The following is a 24293-nucleotide window of genomic DNA, read 5'->3' on the forward strand; positions in this document are numbered from 1 at the left end:
TAGTCTTTAATACTTACGTTTCTTAGTCCTTAAGTTCTTGTAGCTGTCTAGTTGCCTAAAGGTAAATGATAAATCTGCAGCTTGTGTTCTGGGCATTCTAGCTAATGCATTATGTGCTTCTGAGAGGAGCACCTGAAATGCTTTCTAATTTCTTACAGTGTGAGAAGCATCCAAATCCTTAACATAGCTTTGCCAGGACATATCGTTTAATTTTACTTGGCATGTTAGTGAATAGTATAGAAATAGAGAAATGACAGAAGAAAAGGACCAAATGTCCCATCCATTTGAACCCTGAATTCACTGCTGCACAGCCTATTGTTCTAACCACTAGGCTGCTTCTTTACTGAAAGATGCTAGGCAGTGTGACATTCAGTAGAGGAGAGTTATGAAATACCATCGGCATAGGTTCGGCTTTCAGGGATTACAAATAATTTTATTTTTTATGGCATCAGTGTTGAAATTAGTAATTCACTGCTCACTGTGTGGTTTTTTTTTTTGTTCTTTTCAGTTGTAATTGCAATTCTCAACCCCCAAATCCAGTTAAAATTGCAGTGGCAGGAGCCCAGAATTATCTCAGTGCTGTTTTGAGACTCTTTGTGGAGCAACTGTCATACAAAACTCCAGACTGGCTTGGATATATGAGGTTTTTGATCATTCCTTTAGGTAAATTGGTATAAGAATGTTTTTATATTCCCTTGAGATAAACTGACAGATTCTTAAAACCTAGACTTTTATGGTAATCCTTATGGGGCGGATTTTAAAAGGAGCGCGAATAGCCTACTTTTGTTTGCGCTCCAGGCGCAAACAAAAGTACGCTGGATTTTAGTAGATACGCGCGGAGCCGCGCATATCTGCTAAAAACCTGGATCGGCGCGCGCAAGGCTATGGATTTTGTATAGCCGGCGCGCGCCGAGCCGCGCAGCCTACCCCCGTTCCCTCCAAGGCCGCTCCGAAATCGGAGCGGCCTCGGAGGGAACTTTCCTTTGCCCTCCCCTCACCTTCCCCTCCCTTCCCCTACCTAACCCACCCGCCCGGCCCTGTCTAAACCCCCCCCCTTACCTTTGTTGGGGGATTTACGCCTCCCAGAGGGAGGCGTAAATCCCCGCACGTCAGCGGGCCTCCTGCGCGCCGGGCCGCGACCTGGGGCGGGTACGGAGGGCGCGGCCATGCCCCCGGACTGCCCCAGGCCGTAGCCACGCCCCCGTACCCGCCCCCAAAACGCTGCCGACACGCCCCCGAAACGCCGCGACGACCGGGCCCGCCCCCCGACACGCCCCCCTCGGAGAACCCCGGGACTTACGCGAGTCCCGGGGCTCTGCGCGCGCCGGTAGGCCTATGTAAAATAGGCTTCCCGGCGCGCAGGGCCCTGCTCGCCTAAATCCGCCCGGTTTTGGGCGGATTTACGCAAGCAGGGCTCTTAAAATCCGCCCCTATATGTTTAAACGGACTGCCTTCCAAATAGTATTTCTGTGAAAATGTATGGTGGGTTTAATCCCTCTGCCTTAAGATTTGTTTTGACTGTTTATAGCAGGGTTGTAAAATGCCAAATTAGACCTCAGCAGGTGATTCCTGAGTTCTGTAATGTCATGTTATCCCCAGAACTTCCTGCTTCCAAATATATATGACAGTTTGACCAGTATATGCATGCTGGAAATTTGTTTACTATAAACTCAAAGCTTGCTAAAATGAATCTAGTAAATGCATCTTAATATATATGTAAATCTGTTATATATTTGTTTCACTTCAGCGAGCCTAGAAGCAACAGGGAATCCTGGAGGTAGTGCCCTCTGAGAATTTAGAAAGATTTTCTGAAAACTGAAAATGTACATTGTGTCTTACGCTGATAATTTCTTTTTATGTTTTTGAAAATAAACCTTAAATGAAAATGATTTAAGCACAAACACATTAAGGGATACTTGACATTTCTATTTCAATGTTGGAAAAGTAACTGTAAAGGTATTTGCTTATTGTAAACGGCCCTATCAATTAAGAACATAAAACTTGCCATACTGGATAAAACCAAAGATCCATCAAGCTCTGGTATCCTTTTTCCAACGATGGCCAATCCAGATCACAAGTACCTGAAGGAGATGAGATAGAGATCTATCTACCAGTAAAGAAATAATTATTTGAATAGATAATCTGTTTCAGTAGTTGCATACAACATACTACCTTTGGCACATTTTTCATGAGTATTTTCTCATTCACTTGTTGATCTGGTCATAGGTTCTCATCCCGTTGCAAAATATCTGGGTGCTGTTGACTACAGATACAATAATTTCTTTCAAGATTCTGCCTGGAAAGATCTCTTTGGCAAACTTGAAGCACAGAACACCAGTAAGTCAGTCCAATAGTACTAGACAGATTCCTCAAGATAATAGACTTCTGTTTAATGACCCTATTGTTTTGTAGTCTTAATTTTTTATGTTCTAATAACTTACTTGTATTTTTATACTTTTTAAAATAAATAATCTATACTTGAAGTCCTTTCTATAGCTGCTCAAGTATATTCAAGAATGGCATGTGTTGGTACAATACCTGCATGAGGTTCTTGGGAAAGTTATCACCATGGAGTCCTAATGCTTATTAGAATAGGAGTAATCAAGGGGAAGGAGCTTTCAAAAAAAATTTTAAATTCTGTCTTCCTTCTGCATTGAAAATATATATTAGAATGAAAATGGGGGATTCTTGCTGATTTTTGTCTTTAAATTGCCAAGGGAAATATCCTACTCCTTTTTTATAACATTACTTTAAGCTGCATAATGGGGTGATCCTTGGTGGTTCTTGCTTGGTCAGTAGTTGTAATTATGTAAGAATGGTTAATGGACACGGCAGTTGAGAACTTTTATTTCATTCCAGGCATTTAGGAGTAGGACACACTTAGGCCAGGAATCTGCTATAATTATAAACATCTGTAAACAAGGTTGATGATCACCACAAGTAACTAATGATGACAAATAATAAAATGTTATTTAAAAGGTGCATTTAATCCAAAAGATTATGCAAGATTATTATGTTCTTGGGAAAGTTATCATCATGGTGTCCTAATGCTTATAAGAAAAGAATAACCAAGGGGAAGGAGCGTTCAAAAAAACCTTTAAATTCTGTCTTCCCTCTGCATTGAAAATATATATTAGAATGAAAATGCCAAGAACGTAAAAGCTTTTAATTTTAGATAGTTGACATAAATGTACATTAAGGAAGAGGTTACTACTTTTTCTTTGAAATTTGTATAATTTAAAATCCTGAGAATATTCTTTTCCCTTTTATGGCATTTTCTGGCTTAGGTGCCCTAGTATCTGCTTAAACTTTATTTTACTGTTTCACTGTGTGCCGTGATCATGAAGTATATCACTCCAGTTTGGGGTAGACCATGGAATTGCTAAATAAAGAATTTGACAGTTGTAACACTACAAGAATTATTAGAAGACAATTTTAGAGACAATTCAGAGACTGAAGTAAATCATGCAAAATTTGCAAAAATTATGCAGAATTGTGTGCATGTGTAATTCATGAGTTATGACTGTGTTCACATGTACGTTTGCCTTTTTTTCTTACATATTTTCTTTGATAACCTGAAACTGTGATGCAGTATTTTTCTTTATATACATCATTTTTACACATTTTCAGAGAATTCACCCTACCTTAATTTGCATTTGCTTGTTTTTAATACAGTACAGGAGACGCCAGATGTTGCATCCAGAATAACGCAGTACATAGCTGGGGCAAACTGTGCCCATCAGTTACCAATTGCAGAAGCTATGCTAACCTACAAGCAAAAAAGGTAGGATGCATCAGTGAGAACTGCTTTAGGAATGTAACATTAGGAAACGTAATTTGAGTTGTGGTGCACAATTTTAATTTTTAAATATCGTTTTAGAAACTAGTGGTACATTTTATAATTTAGTATAAGTGCACATTTTAAGATGTAATTTTATTTCTACTGTTAAGACATTGTATAGAGAAACCCAATGAAGATGTGCCTTTTGCTTTTGTACCAGAAGTCTCAATTTCTAATAAAAACTATGTTCGAAACTGAAGGAACTGATTAAGGATCTAGATATGCTGGTTCTCCGTGGACAAGCAGGACAGTAATCCGCCACATAAGTAGGTGACCTCCTTAGACAGTACCAAGATGGAAAATCTTTCTCAGAGCTCAGAAAACTGGTAAAGTTTCCTGAGCATGATTGGGTGTTCTGCGCAGCTGCTGCCACTCAAGTCTCCAAAGTTTTGGGTTTTTTTCTTCTTCTTCCATTTGTGTGAAAGGAAGCATTTTGTACTCTGTTCAAACCACTTGTCAAATTTTAGGGGTTTTTGTTCTCAAAGTATTTAATGGTTTTTCTATTCTTTTTTGCAATCTAAAAAATTTAAATTTTTATTAATGTTACATTTTCATATCAGAATTGAGTTCCTCGCCCAGCCTTCTTCACGATGATGGACAATAAACTGGATTTTATAAGATGTTCCTACAAGATGACTTTATCCAATCAACATTACTACTATGTTGGCCGTTTTAGCCTGTTGAATGAAGTACCAAACTCTGCTGCCTGTACCTGAATGTCCCCTAGGACCAGAAGATTTAGAAACTACACATTAAAAGAATTTTTAACTTCTCTTTAAGCTTCAGATCAACGAAGAGGAAACCTTTGCCAAAATAAAAAAAATGATAGGGTCCTGTCACATAGAGCACCATGACTCAGAAGTCTCAGTGCAGACACCATTCCTCCTCCTATAAAGAGGGAGAAAAGTTGCAGTAATTCAGCTCCAAAACATTCATGAGCCAGAACAGGGCCTGTTGCTGCCAACAACAAATCTGTGCATAGGAAAATTACTTTGGTGCCATCTCTTTGGCACAGAGACTTCATCAGTGCTATTTATAAGTAAAGGTACTGCATCCTTATCAGAGCTAACGATATCTGAAACTCAGATATTAGTGATGAGCAGACAAAAAAAATAGTTTATTCTGAATCTGCTCTGGAAAAACATTCTAGGCTAATTCTAGCTCCAGAGTTGGATAGTCTTGCCAAACAAGAACAGCACCTCTTCATGAGAAAAATGTGGCTTGACTTCTTCAAAAACCATTTTGCTAACATACCAGACTCTCAACCTCCTCCATTCTAGTTGAAACAAATAACTCCCATTTTGGAATCTATGATCCAGAATCTAAAGCTCAATCCACTGTTCTACCGTATCAGTGCAGACGAGAATTGATGCTTACTGAATCTCACAGTAAGTCTGAGTTTTCTTTCCTCTAGAGGTTGGACAACCTCAGAAGATCAGCTATAGTACTGTCTGACTCGAGGATGAAGTCGCAATCATATTTTACTTCTGATTCTGATGCCACAGACTTCCAGAAATATATCTCCACTGAAGGGACAGGTCATAAGAACATAAGAAATGTCATACTGGGTCAGACCAAAGACCTATCAAGCCCAGCATCCTGTCTTTGATTCTGGCCAAGCCAAATTACAAGTACCCACTAGGATCAAAAAGAATAGATCCAACTCTTCTTGCTTATAAGCGGGGTTTTCCCGAGTCTAAGTGACTTTTTTCCTCAAGGAACATGTTTAAACCCTTTTAAAACCCAGCTACACGAATTGCTTTTGCCACATCTTCCAGCAACAAATTTCATAGCTTAATTTTGCTCTGAGTGAAAAAATACTTTCTCTGATCTGTTTTAAAAGTGCTTCCTGTTAGCATCATGGCATGTTCCCTAGTCTTGTACTATTGGAAATGGTAATAACTATTCCTTATTTACCCATTCTACCCGAATCATGATTTTATAGACATCTATCATATCTCCTCTCAGGAATCTTATCCAGGCTGAAGAACCCTAACCTGTTTAGCCTTTCATTATAGGGAAGCCGTTCCATCTCTCTCTCATTTCATTCATGCTTCTCTGTACACTTTCTAGTTCTGCTAGATACTTTTTGAAATGGATCAATTAGAACTACATACAGCCCTCAAGGTGCAGTCACATCTTGGAACGATAGAGGCATATCTCTCATTTATTTTCCATTCCTTTCCTTATAATACTTAACATTCTATTTGCTTTTTTTGACTGCTGCTGCACACACTGAGCCAAGGATAAGAACATAAGAACATGCCATACTGGGTCAGACCAAGAGTCCATCAAGTCCAGCATCCTGTTTCCAACAGTGGCCAATCCAGGCCATAAGAACCTGGCAAGTACCCAAAAACTGTCTATTCCATGTTATCATTGCTAGTAATAGTAGTGGGTATTTTCCAAGTCAACTCAATTAATAGCAGGTAATGGACTTCTCCAAGAACTTATCCAATCCTTTTTTAAACACAGCTATGCTAACTGCACTAACCACATCATATGGCAACAAATTCCAGAGTTTAATTGTGTGTTGAGTGAAAAAGAACTTTCTCAGATTAGTTTTAAATGTGCCACATGCTAACTTCATGGAGTGCCACCTAGTCTTTCTATTATCGAAAAGAGTAAATAACCGATTCACATCTACCCGTTCTAGACCTCTCATGATTTTAAACACCTCTATCATATCCCCCCTCAGCCATCTCTTCTTCAAGCTGAAAAGTCCTAACCACTTTAGTCTTTCCTCATAGGGCAGCTGTTCCATTCCCCTTATCATTTTGGTAGCCCTTCTCTGTACCTTCTCCATTGCAATTATATCTTTTTTGAGATTCGGCGACCAGAATTGTACACAGTATTCAAGGTGCGGTCTCACTATGAAGCGATACAGAGGCATTATGACATTTTCCGTTTTATTCACCATTCCCGTTCTAATAATTCCCAACATTCTGTTTGCTTTTTTGACTGCAGCAGCACACTGAACAGACAATTTCAATGTGTTATCCACTATGACTCCTAGATCTCTTTCTTGGGTTGTAGCTCCTAATATGGAACATAACATTGTGTAGCTAAAGCATGGGTTATTTTTCCCTATATGTATCACCTTGCACTTATCCATATTAAATTTCATCTGCCATTTTGATGCCCAATTTTCCAGCCTCACAAGGTCTTCCTGCAATTTATCACAATCTGCTTGTGATTTAACTACTCTGAACAATTTTGTATCATCTGCAAATTTGATTACCTCACTTGTCTTATTTCTTTCCAGATCATTTATACATATAATGAAAAGTAAGGGTCCCAATACAGATCCCTGAGGCACTCCACTGCTCACACCCTTCCACTGAGAAAATTGTCCATTTAATCCTACTCTCTGTTTCCTGTCTTTTAGCCAGTTTGTAATCCACAAAAGGATATCGCCACCTATTCCATGGCGTTTTATTTTTCCTAGAAGCCTCTCAAGAGGAACTTTGTCAAATGCCTTCTGAAAATCCAAGTACACTACATCTACCGGTTCACCTTTATCCACATATTTATTAACTCCTTCAAAAAAGTGAAGCAGATTTGTGAGCCAAGTCTTGCCTTGGGTAAAGGCATGCTGACTTTGTTCCATTAAACCATGTCTTTCTATATGTTCTGTGATTTTGATGTTTAGAATACTTTCCACTATTTTTCCTGGCACTGAAGTCAGGCTAACCGGTCTGTAGTTTCCCGGATCGCCCCTGGAGCCCTTTTTAAATATGGGGGTTACATTAGTTATCTACCAGTCTTCAGGTACAATGGATGATTTTAATGACAGGTTACAAATTTTTACTAATAGGTCTGAAATTTCATTTTTTAGTTCTTCAGAACTCTGGGGTGTATACCATCTGGTCCAGGTGATTTACTACTCTTACATTTGTCAATAAGGTCTACCACATCTTCTAGGTTCACCGTGATTTGGTTCAGTCCATCTGAATCATTACCCATGAAAACCTTCTCCAGTACGGGTACCTCCTCAACATTCTCTTCAGTAAACACCGAAGAAAAGAAATCATTTAATCTTTCTGCGATGGCCTTATCTTCTCTAAATGCCCCTTTAACCCCTCGATCATCTAAGGGTCCAACTGACTCCCTCACAGGCTTTCTGCTTCGGATATATTTAAACATTTTTTACTGTGAGTTTTTGCCTCTATGGCCAACTTCTTTTCAAATTCTCTCTTAGCCTGTCTTATCGATGTCTTACATGTAACTTGCCAACGTTTATGCTTTATCCTATTTTCTTCTGTTGGGTCTTTCTTCCAATTTTTGAATGAAGATCTTTTGGCTAAAATAGCTTCTTTCACCTCCCCTTTTAACCATGCCGGTAATCGTTTTGCCTTCTTTCCACCTTTCTCAATGTGTGGAATACATCTAGACCGTGCTTCTAGAATGTATTTTTTAACAATGACCACGCCTCTTGGACATTTTTTACTTTTGTAGCTGCTCCTTTCAGTTTTTTTCTAATAATTTTTCTCATTTTATCAAAGTTTCCCTTTTGAAAGTTTAGCACGAGAGCCTTGGATTTGCACACTGTTCCTCTTCCAGTCATTAAATCAAATTTGATCATATTATGATCACTATTGCCAAGCGGCCCCACCACCATTACCTCTCACCAAGTCCTGTGCTCCACTGAGAATTAGATCTAAAATTGCTCCCTCTCTCTGTTCCTGAACCAATTGCTCCATAAAGCTATCATTTATTCCATCCAGGAACGTTCTCTCTAGCGTGTCCCGATGATGCATTTACCCAGTCAATATTGGGGTAATTGAAGTCTAAACACAAAAAATCTCTTAATGAACAATCCCACGATTAGAATAACTTAGTATAGAAAAACGTGGTATTTGATAGTTTTAGCCAATCACAACGCTATATAAATCTTTGTCAATATTTATACTATGTGTTTGAAGACAAAATCTTTGTCAATGTTTATACTATATATTTAAGGACCATCATACCACCCCCAGTGCTTACAAGTTATACTTGCACTTTCTGCACTTTCACAGGGTCATGTTTAATCAATTGGTCCGACCAATATCAATGTTCAATTTTTTCTTTTCTTTTTGCTATATAGTAAAAAAGGCAACTTTCCTTATTCTCGGGGTTATTAGTCCCAGGGCTGTCGGACAAGTGCCTCCGACAGCCCTGGGACTAATAACCCCGAGAATAAGGAAAGTTGCCTTTTTTACTATATAGCAAAAAGAAAAGAAAAAATTGAACATTGATATTGGTCGGACCAATTGATTAAACATGACCCTGTGAAAGTGCAGAAAGTGCAAGTATAACTTGTAAGCACTGGGGGTGGTATGATGGTCCTTAAATATATAGTATAAACATTGACAAAGATTTTGTCTTCAAACACATAGTATAAATATTGACAAAGATTTATATAGCGTTGTGATTGGCTAAAACTATCAAATACCACGTTTTTCTATACTAAGGTAATTGAAGTCTCCCATTATTACTGCACTACCAATTTGGTTAGCTTCCCTAATTTCTCTTAGCATTTCACTGTCCGTCTCACCATCTTGACCAGGTGGACGGTAGTATACCCCTATCACTATAGTCTTCCCAGACACACAAGGGATTTCTACCCATAAAGATTCAATTTTGTATTTAGTCTCATGCAGGATGTTTATCCTGTTGGACTCTATGCCATCCCGGACATAAAGCACCACACCTCCTCCCAGGTGCTCCTCTCTGTCATTGCGATATAATTTGTACCCTGATATAGCACTGTCCCATTGGTTATCCTCTTTCCACCATGTCTCTGAGATGCCAATTAAGTCTGTCATCATTGACCTCTGATATCTCAACAAATACATGAAAAAATAAATGCTCAGGATGAACTCATTTTAGGAACTATCCTCCCTTATTTGGAGATTAACTGGTTAACCAAATTTAGATTTCAAGGATTTCCTATACACACATTCTAGATTTCACCATAGCCAGTGATCATTACAAATATCATGGTCTCCCTTTTGGCCTCTCTGTGGCACCCAGATTGTTCACAAATTGCCTCATGATGGTTGCTGCTCATCTAAGAGAATGAAATGTATTTGCTTTTACATATTTAAACATCTGGCTCATATCCAGCCATATCCTTCACCAACATTAATTTCAAATTACTATAAACACAGATGCCTCCAACCAAGGATGGGGAGCTCATCTGAACAACCTTTGTTCTCAAAGAACTTGTTCTCTATAGGAAAGATTGCCCTCAGCCAGAGCCAGTGCTTCCATTAGGCAAACTATGTGGTTGCCTAGAGCGTCAAACATTTTGGGGCAGCAAAATCCCACCAGCACAATACCCAGAGGGGGAAAGACAATATGGCAAAGAAGGGAGTACTCCTGGAGCTGCTGCCAATAGGTAAGTTGGGTTTTGTGGGAGGGTGCGTGACCGAAGCTTCGTCTAGGGTGCCAAATACTCTTGCACTGGCCATGCCCTCAGCTTTAGATGATTTGAGAAGCAATATTTGGTGGCCTAAAATTATTTAGCCTCTGCTATTTAGTTGTTCATCCATTTTCTCCTTTAATCAATATTCTACAAGCAAAGGATAAGCAAAGATTTTGGGGGTAACATTAGATGATGGATAGACTTTTGAAAATTAGATCTCTAATGTAGTGTGAATGACATTCTTAAGAGAGAGAATGGTCCGTCTGAGGCCTTTCCTTAATATTCATACACTAAAATTGGTGGTCTGTGCTTTGGTATTAGCCATGATTGACTGTTGGAATGTGATCTATTGTAGTCTTCCTGTGACATTCACAAGGCATTTGCAGGTCATCCAAAACATGACTGTAAGGACAGTGTTGGGGTGCATGAGGCGAGATTGGTGGCACCCCTTTTGTAAAAACTATACTGGCTTCCAATAAGATCTCACTGTAAATTTAAAGTGTTATCATTAGCCTTCAAAATTTTGCAGGGAAGGGATCCGCCACAACTAAAAATCAGCTGTCTTGCAGGTTGCAGAGATCACAACATCAATTGCAGTTCCACCAATCAAGTCATTTCATTGCATTAGGCTCCAGAATAGAGTATTTTCAGTAATAGTTCCAAAATTATGGAATGATTTGCCCTGCTGATTAGAGAGGAGCAAGATCTAATGAAATTTTCTAAGAAATTAGACATGGTTGATGATCAATGATACGATCTGAGGTATGGAAAGAGTGTAATTTGTCTGTAATACCGTTTTACTTTATTTTATGATTTTAATTAATGTATTTGATTGTACACCGCTTTGAGCGATTTGATTTAAATCAGGAAAGGAGTTTATAAAGTTCATTAAATAAAATATATTTGACATCAACAAATGAGCAAAAGGCTCTTTCAGACTTTGTCAAGAGGCCTGCAAAATATGGAAATGAACAATTTCCCAGATGATGTATCTGATAGCTAACTCCCGGGGAACCAAAACCAAATAGCCTACACACTAAGTTGCCAACTACAACCTCACCAAATGGTCATTGAACCATCAGGTAGCACAGGAGCTGTTTCAACTTTGGGGCATTCCGCAGATGGAGTTCTTTGCAAGACCATTGAACAACAAAGTTCCCATCTACTGCTCCAGGAGGCCAACAAGGAACAGTCTAGCAACAGATGCCTTTTAAATCCCATGGAATCAGACTTCTTATTCAAACCATGAGAATTTGGGAGGAATTCCTATCTCCCAGCAAACCTACAGCAGCCAGACTCATGAAAGGTCTGTTCTAAATTTGTTAAAGATCCTACTCCTCTCTGGAGTCTACACACAGTTCTGGCTTAGCTCATGAAATTGTTTTTGATCCTCCAGCAAGATCAGAACTATAATGCCTTTCTTGGAAGGTTTTGTTTTTGATAGCTGTAATTTCTGTACAAAGTGAATTGCAAACACTAGTCTCATACTCATAATATTCCTAAATTTTCTACAACAGCAGTTTTGGAACCTCATTCTAAATTTTTACCAAAAGTGCAATTTCATTTAAATCAATCCATTGTATTGCCTACCTGTTTTCCTGAGACCACATACCAATAAAGATAAACAGGCTCTTTGAATGCTAGACTACAGCAAAGGTTTATTCTATTTGGAGAGAAGAAAGCCTTACAGAAAGTCTTCAACTATTAATTTCCTTCAGCTCAATCAAACGGAGGTTCTCAATTACAAAAAATAGCCTTTCCACATGGACTTCTTATTGTTACACTCAATCAGGACAAGATTATCAAATCATGGTGAAAGCCCTTCATCAGAACTACAGCCACTTTCTTAGCCCATCTTTGTTCTGCTTCCCTAGAAGATATTTGCAAGGCTTCCACCTGTCTTCTGTCCACACATTTACTGTTCATTACTGCCTAGAATATGCTTCACGTTGAGACAATTTTGTCCTAGCAGTTTTCCAAAGCTTATTTAATTCCTTCAACTCTCTGTCTCCCCCACTTCAAAACATGGGTTGCATGTTATTCACTACTGCATAAGAACATAAACATTTTCATGTAGTCCTCAGCTTGGAAGTCCCAACTGGTCCTGCTTGTCCACTGAGAAAGCAGAATTGCTTACCTACAACAGGTATTTTGTATAGACAGCAGGCGAATTAGCCACACAATTCCACCCTCCTCCCCTTAGAATTGAAAGTTAGCTTGCTATGAAGTCTGAGGGCACGATAGAGGCTGGGCAGGAAGACTGCACAAGCTTAGAAATCCTTGATTTTTCTGAGTTCAAAACTTTCCATCTTAATGTTTTCGGATGACATTACCTACTTGTGTGGCTGATTTGTCCTCTTCTCTAAGGAATACACCTGTTACAGGTAAGCAACTTTGCTTTCTCCTATTTCAACAGGCTATTGTAAAATAAATAAATTTTGTGCTTGTGTGGCACACTTCAAACTTAATGGTTCACCCTTGCTCCACAGCCCCACTCAGTTTATATCGATGTTGGTTTTAGTCTGATTTGTATTCCAGAAGACAGGTGGGAAAACGTGATCACCATACTTATAAGCCTTATTTAGAAAGTCGATGGCATTACTTTCCTACTTAATCAACAAAAGTTAATGAATATGTTCCATGCTCTAACCCTACCATAATAGGTTGTGCTGAACAAAAAAAAAAAAGCTGGGTTCATGCTTTGTATGCTATATAAGGAAGTTTCACATTCCTTAATGTGACAAGATGCATAGTTGAGAAGTACCCAGTGACCACATTCTCCAGTTTCTTGTATAGTTATTTAGCTTTGGGACATAGAAATGGACTGGATGTGGATAATGGCTCTCAAGCATTTCAATTAACTCATTGTCAGTGACTTGCACTAACTAATGACCTCGCTGTGGATTACCAGGAATCTGGGAGCAGTCATATTTAATAAAAAAAATTCCTTATGATAAAATTAGAAAAAAAGACAGTGTACTATTGACCACCTTTGATTTGCAAACATAGTTTATACAAGTTTCTCTGACACCAAGTGATATCGCTTTCTTTTAAATAGTATTTCATCCTAAGGAGCCCATCTGTTAAGCATTTCTATCAGACACAAAATGGGGAAAATCCCTTTAGCATATCACATCAGGCCCTTACTGTACTTTTCCACTTAACTCAATTCCTGATATTTCCCCCCCCCCCCCCCCCCCCCCCCCCTTAGTTTATAACTCGTATCTACTCCCTCTGTTTTATACTTTTTGGTATTCTGTGTTCTGCTGAAGTCTTGTCCCAAGGATCTTGCTATTTCTAAGATATGGTATCCTGCACCTCCAGATACCTTACTGATAGACTAGAATCTATGTTCTCATCTCATACTTTAAATATTGCTAGCTTGTAAGTAGTCTGTAAGTATGGTTGCTACAATATGGGACACTGTTGCCGTGGACATCTTGAGGAATCCTTAATGCCCTGACTACTTTTGCTCCAACTTTACTCTGTTCATGGCATGGACTATCATCAGTTAAGTTTTCTTAAAGGAAAAAGCTGCATTGGAATATGTTAGAGGACTTTTAACAAATCTAACAGTTTAATTTTTATGATGTGTAATAACATATAATTTTTTTTCCCTTTTGGTTGCATTCTGAAAAGGAAAAAGAGTTTTCATTTTGATTTTACTTTAAGGTATCAATCTCTGGGTTCCCTTCCCCTATTTCCCTCATATCTATATTTTTTGTGGCTGGTCTTTTATGCCTTGTTTAACAGCTCGTGCACATGAAAGATGCTTAAATTATTCTAGATATGTTCCCTTAATATCTTCCTAATGGACAGTGCCACTTTTGATGGCTGCTACTTTTTTTTTTTATTCACCAGGTTGTACTTTTTTGTGTGTTTGTGTTGATTTTCTGGCAATCCTGATCCTCTGGTGAAAGGTCTGCAGTAAAGATGTGGTTTTCAGAATATGTTTTGTCAAGAGATGGTTGTTAAAGTTCCTTAATTGTGTTAAGTGCTTCTTTCGAATTGTAGGCTTTGGAACTTCAGCACTACCATAGAGTTTAGCAAACTGCTGCCCAAATTTTTGTCTGCAGATCATTTGGGGAAAAGCAGAGTTGAAACTAATTTGCAGTAGCACAGTCACTGGATAGATATTGGAATAGTACATGGGCTCTTGCAATTTGATCATAAATGGTTTAACAAGTATTAGCAAGATAAAATGCTATAAAGTAATAGATGTGCACCAAAATGGGTCCATGACACCACTTCTCTCCTCCCCCATTCCTTTTTTAGTAACCTTTGTTTTAACCTTGAAATTTCCTGCTGCTCCTTTGGGCTTTCAGTTTAGTTGGAACCAAGGCTGAGATCTGTTGTTTTAAGCCTTCATTTACAACTGCTTGGTGATTTCCCCCTCTCCCATTTTATATCTCCCTCCCGGCTCACATTGCCCAGTCATTACCGTGACCATCCTTTCTGAAACCCTGTAATCAGGATCTCTAAATCTGGACACTGGATGTCACCATTGTGTGACAATGATTACTTCTCCCTGGTTTGATGAATTTTGATTATATTGGGGATTGTTTTTGCAATATGAAACAAAATTTAGGAATAATTACACTTGCAGGATATGAAAATGTTGTGGAATAAAGATTAAAATAATAATAGGCACAGTAGCTTCCAGAAAAATTTCAGTTAGCACAAATTTTGAAGGGAGCAAAATTAGGAGGGGAGCGTTAGGGGGCATGTGTGAGAAATGGAAATAATTTACAGAAAAATATAAAATGGGAAATGTTTGAACATGCCTAAACTGCTGAACATGAATCAATTGCTGAAAATTGTATTTTAAAATGTCAGGTACCGCACAAAATGTTGCAAGAGTGATCAGTATCAATATTCAGCATTACATTCTTGCCCAACTCCAATTTTGACTTCCTTAGCTTTCACCATGTATTTATTTTTATTTAATGATTTTATGCATATTCTGCCTTTCAGGCACTTCAAACTGGGTTACACTCAGGTACTGTAGGTATTTTCCTATCCTCAGACGGCTCACAATCTAAGGGGGTTATTTACTTAAGGCTTTCTCCCATTTTAGGTCTATGGGAAAAATGCTTAGTAAATAACCCCCCTAAGTTTATAGGGCTGAAATGACTTGCCCAAGGTCACAAGGAGAGGAGTAGAGGGATTTGAACTCTGGCATCCCTGGTTTGCAGTCCACAGTTCTAAGCTCTAGGCTATTCCTCTATTCACTCAATCTCTTTATTTGAAAGTGCAAAATTCTTCTACCTGCATTAATCCTTGACAACACAGAAACATGAATAAGTTGTGATTTATTTTAGAAGATCAAGATATAAATCTGCTTTTAAGACCACATAGATCCTCTTACGGGATTCCCATTCAGATGAAAGTAAAAGAAATGTGAGCCCTGAGGAAGCAATTAGAGAAGACACTCTTAAAAATTCCTATTGGTCATGTCAGCAGCTTGGCTTATGTCCTGATAGTTGACAGAATGCTGCATAAAAAAGTCTGCTTCTATATGAAGCAGCAAAGTTTTGTATTGTACTGTGGGAAAATTGCCTTATAGCACATCAAGATACAGCCTGCCCTGGTCATCATATTTTCATTGGTGGATTGTGTATATCTCTGCTGATGGGACCGTAGAAAGCTCTGGAGACTTGTAAAGCACTCTTTGAGGTCTTCTTGTGAGCCTTTACATGGCATAAAAGATTAAGAACAAGGCATGCAACTAGAAGTAGTGAGGAGTAGCACAAAACAAGCATTCCCTTCCTCCTCCTCCAAAATGTATTTTATTTTATTTTATTTATTTAGGTATTTTATATACCATCATTCCAAAAGAAGCCTGGATATTTGTGTTTGGTATGAGCTGTAATAATTCTTGGGGTTTCTTGGCATGCAACAAATAGAATGACAGATGAAAGCTATAGTGACATAAAGAGAATGCATTTGTATTAAGATCAAAATCTGCTTGGACACTCAGATGGCTCATTTAACATCTCTGTTGTAACTCTGGGAAACATCCATAGAATATTCACTAGATTCTCCCAGAAATTGTCAATGAACTGTGCTGTAGTTATGGCAAAGTATTGTAGTAGTAGTAATAGTAGTTACAGTTTGAAAATCTTACTGTGGCTGCCCTACAGAAGTAGATAAAGCAGAATGCAAATACAAAAAAAAAAGGTTTTAGTCTCCCAGATATAGATTTATGGACTCAATGTAGATGTCTTGTAGACATATGGCACAAGCCATAGCATAGTGTCATTTTTCACTTGTGTTGGTTATATAATATGTGACACATTGTTGAGTGAGCACATGATTGATAGCTTTGAAATGCTTTAAGTTCAATCAGATAACTATAATAATCCAAATTATTTCAGTTCAATTGAAAACACCCATATAGTACTAAGCATCTTAGAATTTGCAACTGTTAAACAAGTTCTAATGTCAAAAGGAAAAAAAGATCAGCCTCTGTGTGCCTTTTCTGTTAATTTTCATTTGTATGTTTTTAATTACTGTGATCCTTGTGGTATATTCTTGCTGATTGGAATGATATCTAATCCGCTTCCAGCCTGACCTCTGCAGATTGTCAGTAATTCAGCAGACCTGATAAACCTGCTGTCCTGTGACCCTCTTTCCTTTGTTTGCCATGGCAAAAGGCTGAAGCATGAAATGCCTGCAAACTTACACTTCCCACTGCGTGAAAGCTTCTTTTTTTCCTTAATTCTTTCTTTTCTGAAACAGTTACTAACTTTCTTTTAAAAACAATAAGAACTGGGAGTTTTGTGATACTGCAAGTAAAAACCATCTTTCTCTGCCTCTTCTGGCCTACAGTGGTTGAGGATTTTGGTTCAGTACAGAGCTGTAAATTGTTTTGTGACATAACTCTGTGATCAGAAAGTGATATATCGAGGGCTTTGAAAAGTCCATGAATTACAGGCCAAGTAACCGTGCAATGAATGAATGAAGGGATATTATCTGAAGATCAAAATAGCAATATAAAACCCCCAAAAATTATGAGGACACACTTGAAAACTTATAAATCAATCTAGAAACAGCAACAGTAGACAGCTAAAAGAAACTGTCCAGGTGAAACCAAGAGAGATGGAATGCTGTCATACTGATACAGCAGGATGTATCACTAAAATTAGCCATATTAGTCTGAATGGAACTGTGAGAAATGTCATGGATTGGTCATAGGCATTTTATTGGAGCTAGGCAATGGACCTGAAAAATCTCTGATAGAAAGGTGACAGGCATCTACAGTAGCCAAGGAGAAGCATATAGCTTATCCATAATGTTAATTTGGAAAATAAATCCTTGTTTAAGTAGGCAGATACAGTCTTTCACTTGCATGTTTTCAGTGTGCACATTTCAGCATCCTGCTTTTTCCTGTCATCTAAACGCATGCACAATATTGTGTACCATAGTGTTAATATACCACTTATAGTGCCTTTTAAAAACTTCACCTCTTGTATATTTTTCATCTGCTGTCTAAAAAAAAATTCATATCAAAGTGTATTAAAGTAGGAATTTTTAACTGATCTATGCAATATACTCTACACTTTTATCATGAAAGGAGATGATATAGAAAATCTATTGAGAAAAAAACATGTTCATATTGCTTCTTTATTGGTTAGTCTGCACTGCTTGCTGCTTGTGAACTGAGTTCTGTTTAAAACCCTATGTGTAATGTGTTTAAGGCCCTCATAGAGGAGAACCAAGGTATATGGCAGATCTGTTGACTATGTGCCGACTAGGACCTTTCATTCATCTCAGCAAGCCCTTTACATTTAACAGCCTGTAGCTGTTAAATGTAAACAGCCTTTACATTTAACAGCCTGTAGCTGTTAAATGTAAAGCCTGTTTCTTATAAATGTTCTACTGTTTTAACTGTTATATGTAAAGCCTGTTGCTAATTTATTGTTTCCCTGTAAACCGAAGTGATGTATAACTATACGTACCTCGGTATAAAAGAATCTATAAATAAATAAATAAATAAATAAATATTGTCACTTCCTTGATTTGCAGAGGTGAAGCTTATCTGTACCAGAAATTGTGCATTGTCATTTTGCGCCTCATTGATGACCTATATTACAAACTGAATCAAATTACTTGACATTTTAAAAAGGATGAAGGCATGGCTTTTCTGAAAATGTAACTGGAAAGGTATAAGAAATAAGCAGAGAGCTATCATTCCTAAAACTGAAATGCTTCTGTTCTGTTTTAGGTATCTTCAGAGTATTCTGTGGACATGGGAAATGTTTATATTTGTGATTTTATTATTTATTATGTCTGAATAAATTTGATTGCTTGTTCTAATCTTTATTAATATACATTGTAACTCGTTCTGGTAGTAAAGCATTTAAGAAAGTGTAACAAATATAGAAATATTTCAAAAGTAATTAATTTTAAAGTAAAAGTCTTCACACCCTTTGTTATAGCAAACTGAAATTAGCTCTAGTTCAAAAACTTGTCTTAACAAGCTCCATAATAAGTAGAGCAGTCATAGTAGTTGAGCTGATTCAAATACTCCTAGATGACGAATTAAGCTGCTTTTGTTGCATGAAGTCAATTAGAATCAAAGGTGAAAACATGTCAGGTAAGGAGATGCCAAAAACTCTGGGATAAGAAAATTTCAGTGTGTTTGAATATCCCTTGGGGGACTGTCTGCTCCATCATTGTAAAGTGGAAATAGTTTGGTGTCACCAAGACACTGCTGCAATCAGGCTGGCTCTTCAAAGTCAGTAGCCACGGGTTAGGGAAACTTCTGAGAGAGGACACTGTGAGGCCTAAGATTACTTTAAAAGAATTCTAGCAGTCTCTGGACTGGCTGAGACATGGCCTGTTCAGCAGTGGCTTCCTTTTTTGCCAAAGAAAAGCCATATGATTTAGGGATGTGCAATCATTTAGGACGAATTAGACAATTTCAACAAAATTGCTAATTCATCCTGGTTCGGGGAACCCGAAAACTGAACCAAATTTTCCCAGAATTTCATGAAAACTTGGTTTTTGGTGTAGTGCACACTAACGGGAATTTCAAAGGCCCGACCCATGGGAAATATGAAGCCCGAACCATCTCTAATATGATGTGCTGCATAGTGCTTATAAAGAGACACTTACAGGACTCGGCGCGCATATGGGACTTTTGGTCTCTTCAGACCATCAAAGTGGAATGTTTTGGTCTTAATGCTCAGTGATATATGTAGTATACAACAAACAGAGCACATCACCCTATTATCCCTACAGTAAAGCATGGTGATGGCAGCATTGGGATGTGGGATTACTTTGCAGCAGCAGGGATATGGAGGCTTGTAAAAATTTTGGGAAAATACAGGCAGATCCTAGAGCACTGGTTCTCAACCCTGGGGTCTGTGAGAATGGAGAAGCAGCCAAAGTGCTGAGGAATAGAGGAGCTCTGCTCTAAGGCTCCTGATGCCTGATCCCATACCAAGGAGAGGAACATTGTAGCCTCAAAAAAGCCCAAACTGTTAATGGCATGCAAAGAAGGCAATTAGCTAATCATAGGCAAATGCAGGGAGCTGCACTAATGCTAGTGTGTGTTTTACCGCCATGGTCAGGGCACTAGTTAAGTGTCAGCGCTGACTCGGAGAGCAATGTTTTTTGTTTTGGGGAGTAAATTGGGATAATTGGGATGGAAAAGGGGTATGCAGATTTTGGATATAGGGATGGGGGAAGCAATTCATTGTCGAAGTGGGGGAGAGGAAGGGTGAAGGTTGATAAGGGTTACACTAGACATTAAAAATCTATGGGTAGGAAGTAAAGAGAGAGATTGTGGGTGGGGAACACATACCCTCAGGAATCTGATTCTTGTCATGTACATGTATTCCTCATTCTGTAATAGAGGGGCTGCTGGTCAGAGTGGGAGGCAGGAGACTACAGCTTTAGTATCATACTTTAGTGGGGGGAAGAGATGGGATTAGCCGCCCTCTGGTTTATACTTTTATTTTGTTGGGGTAATGAGAGAACCCACCTAGCCGGATATACCAGGTCTAAAGTTGTCCGACTTACCTAGCCAGATGCACCCAAAATTCGGCTAGGTTAGCTGGATTACTCAATCCTCCCAGAATGCCCCTGAAACACCCCTTTTTTTAATCCAGTTACCTGATCAGAATTTAGCTGGATAAAGGCTGAATATAGATGTGTAAGCCATTTAGACAGATAACTATTATGTTATCTGTCTAAATGGCTTTTGAATATGGACCTCATGTTTAAGAGAATAAGTCCTCGCAGACGTATGGAGTTAAGATTTACAAAAAAATTTACTAGAGGATGATATCTGAGTGTAATTTTTATTTTTTAACAAAGTAGCAGAGTATTTTGCTGAAGGAGTTACGTTTTAAAGTAGTAAACAGAATAATATTCTGGCCTACTAAAGCATTCCGGGCTAAGAAAGCTACATCTAATAATTGTTTAAAATGTCAGCATTCGGGGGGCTTCCTTGACACAGTATGCCCTGTGATCCAATCGTTCTGGCAGGATATTTTACATATTTTAATAATTTTAACTAAGAAGGAGGTTCTCTGGAGGATATCATTTTGTCTTCTAGCATTTTGTGAAATCCACTTTATCAGCAAAGGTCAGAAATATTTATTGGCTAAGAACTGTCTTGTTGCAAAAAAATATATTTTAAACAAATGATTAGACAATGAGGGTCCTATTTTCTCTGTATGTAAAGCCAGCATATTGGAATTATTATTGCTGGAACACAAATCAGCTGCACAACTTTCTCCAAACACACATCTACGATTTAAAGACATTTAGCAGCCTTTTTTTGCTCAGTTACCTGAGGATATACAGCAAAAAAATGCAGTGAAAATGTTTTCCTTATTTTGTCATCTTTTATTGTTGATAGGTTTGATTTGTTTGTTTATTTGTAACCTTGGCTAGTCTTGAGAAGGATTATTGTGTAGTATTTTATTGCTATTGTGGGATTTAGGGGTCGGATACAGGAGGGGAAAGAAAATGGAAAACTAATAATTGTTCTTCATTTATTGATGTTGAGGGCTAAGCTTTGAAGACTTGTTCTTATAATGTAACTGGCTTATTCCTATTTGAGAATTGTTTACTATTTTAATGAAATTAATAGATTTAAAAAGAAAGTGTGAATGATAAATGCAAATATGTAAAAGAGCACTTGTGATGGAACCATAGGGCAAGGGAAGGGGCTGCAAGGGGAGGCAAGGCACTCAGGAAGGGGCTATGGGGAGGGAAGGGACTATATTGGGGGAGGTGCGGTACTCTGGGCCAGGAAGGAAGGACCACAGGAGAGGAAGCACTCACAAAGGGGCCTAAAGAGGGAAGACCAGGGAAGGAGACACATAAAGGGAGCATATAGAAGGGAAGGCATTAAGGATGAGGCCATGGGGGGGGGGGGGAGGAGGGAAGCCACTTGGGGGGGGGGGGGGTGTCACAGAAGGAAAGCAAGTGAGAGAGCACCAGAGATGCATGTGAAGTTTAAAAGGAGTCCACTGTCATAGAGGAAAATCTACTGCAGTCTACAGTAGACCTGGGATTGGGGAGGAAATTCAACTTTCAGCAGGACAATGATTCTAAGCACAAAGCAAAAGCAACAATGGAGTGGCTCAACAAGAAGTGAATGTCATTGAGTGGCCCATTCAAAAGCCCAGACATGAATCAAATAGAAAATCTGCAGCAAGATTTGAAGACTGCAGTCCACATTGATCCTCAGCCAACTTGAAAGAGCTTACACTCTTCTGTCAGGAACAATGAGCAAAATCTGTACCATATCGTCAACATTTTTGTGAGCAACATAACAAAAGGATTGTCTGGGAAAGGTTTGTCTTTTTGCCAGTGATACCCAAATCTGTAACAGGGTGGACAGCCAGGAAGGAGTGGGGAAACATGAGGAGGGATCTAGCGAAGCTCAAGGAATGGTCTATGGTCTGGCAGCTGATTTAATGCTAAATATGCAGAGTAATACATTTAGAATGCAAAAACCCAAGGGAAAGATACAGTGTTGGAGGTGAAACTTTTCTAAACACAAAGCAAGAGCGGAATCTCTGGGGTTAATTGTATCCGATGAACTTAATGTTGCCAAACAGGTGGATAAAGCAACTGTAAAAGCCAGAAAGATGCTTGGCTGCGTAGAGAGAAATGGTCAGCAGAAAAAGGGAGGCGATATTGCCCCTGTATAGGTCCCTGGTGAGATCTCATTTTGAATACATTATACAATTCTGGAGACCGCACCTTCAAAAAGATATAAACAGGATGGAGTCAATCCAGAGGATGGCCACTAAAATGATGAGTGGTCTTTGTTCTAAAGCATTTGAGGATAGACTTAAAAGATCTAAATGTTTTATTAAACTTATATAATCATTACAGAAGATATCTTCTGTAATGATTATATAAGTTTAATAAAAATAAAATTAAAAAAAAAAAAAAAAAAGATCTAAATGTGTATACCTTAGAGGAAAGGTGAGATGGGGAGATATCATAGAGATATTCAATATTGCAAAGGTTTCCATACACAGGAGGTAAGCCTTTCTCACAGGACAGCAGGATGTTAGTCCTCACATATGGGTAACATCACAGGATGGAGCCCAATCACGGAACACTTCTGTCAAAGTTTCCAGAACTTTGACTGGCCTCTACTGGGCATTCCCAACATGGCACTAACCCTGCAGCCAGTAGGGGTCCCCCTTCAGTCTTCTTTTTTCTGCACAGCAGTAGCCACACGGATAAGGAGCTCTGCAAAGATTCCTGACAGGAATTTTCCTCACAGAATTACTAAAATTTAATTTACCCCACAGGGGTCCCTCCTTCAACTTTTTCAAGCCGCAGTACTCCGGTAAGTTTTTTACCCATTTTCCGTCGATTACCGTCGAGTTTGGCCCTCGCGGCCTACTGGCTGTCGACCGTACCACGGCTCAATTTTTCCATGGCCATGGCGTCGGGATTCCGCCGGTGCCCGGACTGTAATCGCACCATGTCCATCACAGACCTTCACAAAGTCTGTGTAATGTGTCTCGGATGTGAGCACGATGTCCTAACCTGCACCAAATGTGCCCTTATGACATCAAAAGGTCGCAAGGCTAGAATGGAGAAAATGGAACTTCTCTTCCGTGCTCAAACCCCGACGCCGTCTATTGCATTTACGAGGTCAGAACCGGCACCGTCAACTTCGTGCCAGCATCGACCTCTGGCTGGTGACTGTCCGACATCGACGACTTCTCGGCCTTTGACACCCTCTACTCCCCCTCAGGACCGAGGGGATCATAGAGATAAACATCGCCACCGGCATTTAAAGTCTTGGACCACTGAGGGAGCAAAATCATTGTCCGAGCCGCCGTCGAAGAAGCCCTGTCCAGAAAAGGCACCAACCTTTTCGGCGACCGGGTCACCGAGGCAACCCTCACCTGACAGGGTATCGGGACCAGCGACTTCGCCTTTAACGGCGGTCCCTCCGGCTATACCGCTGCCTCCTTCTGTTCCGGAGCTGGGGCTGCTTGCTCCAGATCTGCGAGAAGAATTGGACCGGATGGTTCAGGAGGCCATCGACAAGGCGATGCATCAACTCCAGGTTCTTCCAACAGCGGTACCGATTGCAGAACTGACCACTGACCCGATTCCAGCAGCATTGGCACCGCTGCTCTTGAGGATAGAAGCGCTTATGGCCGCTCTTCCACCGATGGCTCCGGTGCCCTCCCCGCTTGCTTTGTCAGTGGGAGGAGAAACACCGTTCCGCATCCCTCCATCGGGAGTTCTGCCGATGCCTCAGCCGTCGATGCCGACACATCCGGTGCCACCGATCCACCCATCAGTGCCGATGCATTCATCTGTACCACCGAGCTATCCATCGATGCCCTCTCCAGTGCCTTCGATGCCCTCATCGGTGCCTCCAGTTATTCCTTCGCGTCCTTCAGAGCCTTGACCAGGAACTTCAGGGATCCCACCATCCCGTCCTCTAGTCCCTAGAGGAGCAGGTGCTGATCCCTATGACACCTGGACTGTTGATTCTTCACCAGACACCAATTTGCCTTCACCTTCACCTACTGAAAG

General features: G+C 39.4%; 1 protein-coding gene across 4 annotated transcripts in view; it reads left to right on the forward strand.

Moving 5' to 3' along the window:
- Positions 1–24293, forward strand: part of PACS2 (phosphofurin acidic cluster sorting protein 2) — a 490004-nt gene that overhangs the window by 421936 nt on the left and 43775 nt on the right. For all 4 annotated transcript variants that reach the window (XM_029598809.1, XM_029598810.1, XM_029598811.1 and 1 more), the window contains exons 16-18: positions 509–663; positions 2227–2337; positions 3676–3784. In XM_029598809.1, coding sequence (XP_029454669.1) covers positions 509–663; positions 2227–2337; positions 3676–3784 — 375 coding nt within the window. The remainder of the gene's footprint in view (positions 1–508; positions 664–2226; positions 2338–3675; positions 3785–24293) is intronic.

The sequence above is a fragment of the Rhinatrema bivittatum genome, chromosome 4 (genome assembly GCF_901001135.1).
Source record: "Rhinatrema bivittatum chromosome 4, aRhiBiv1.1, whole genome shotgun sequence".
NCBI lineage: Eukaryota > Metazoa > Chordata > Amphibia > Gymnophiona > Rhinatrematidae > Rhinatrema > Rhinatrema bivittatum.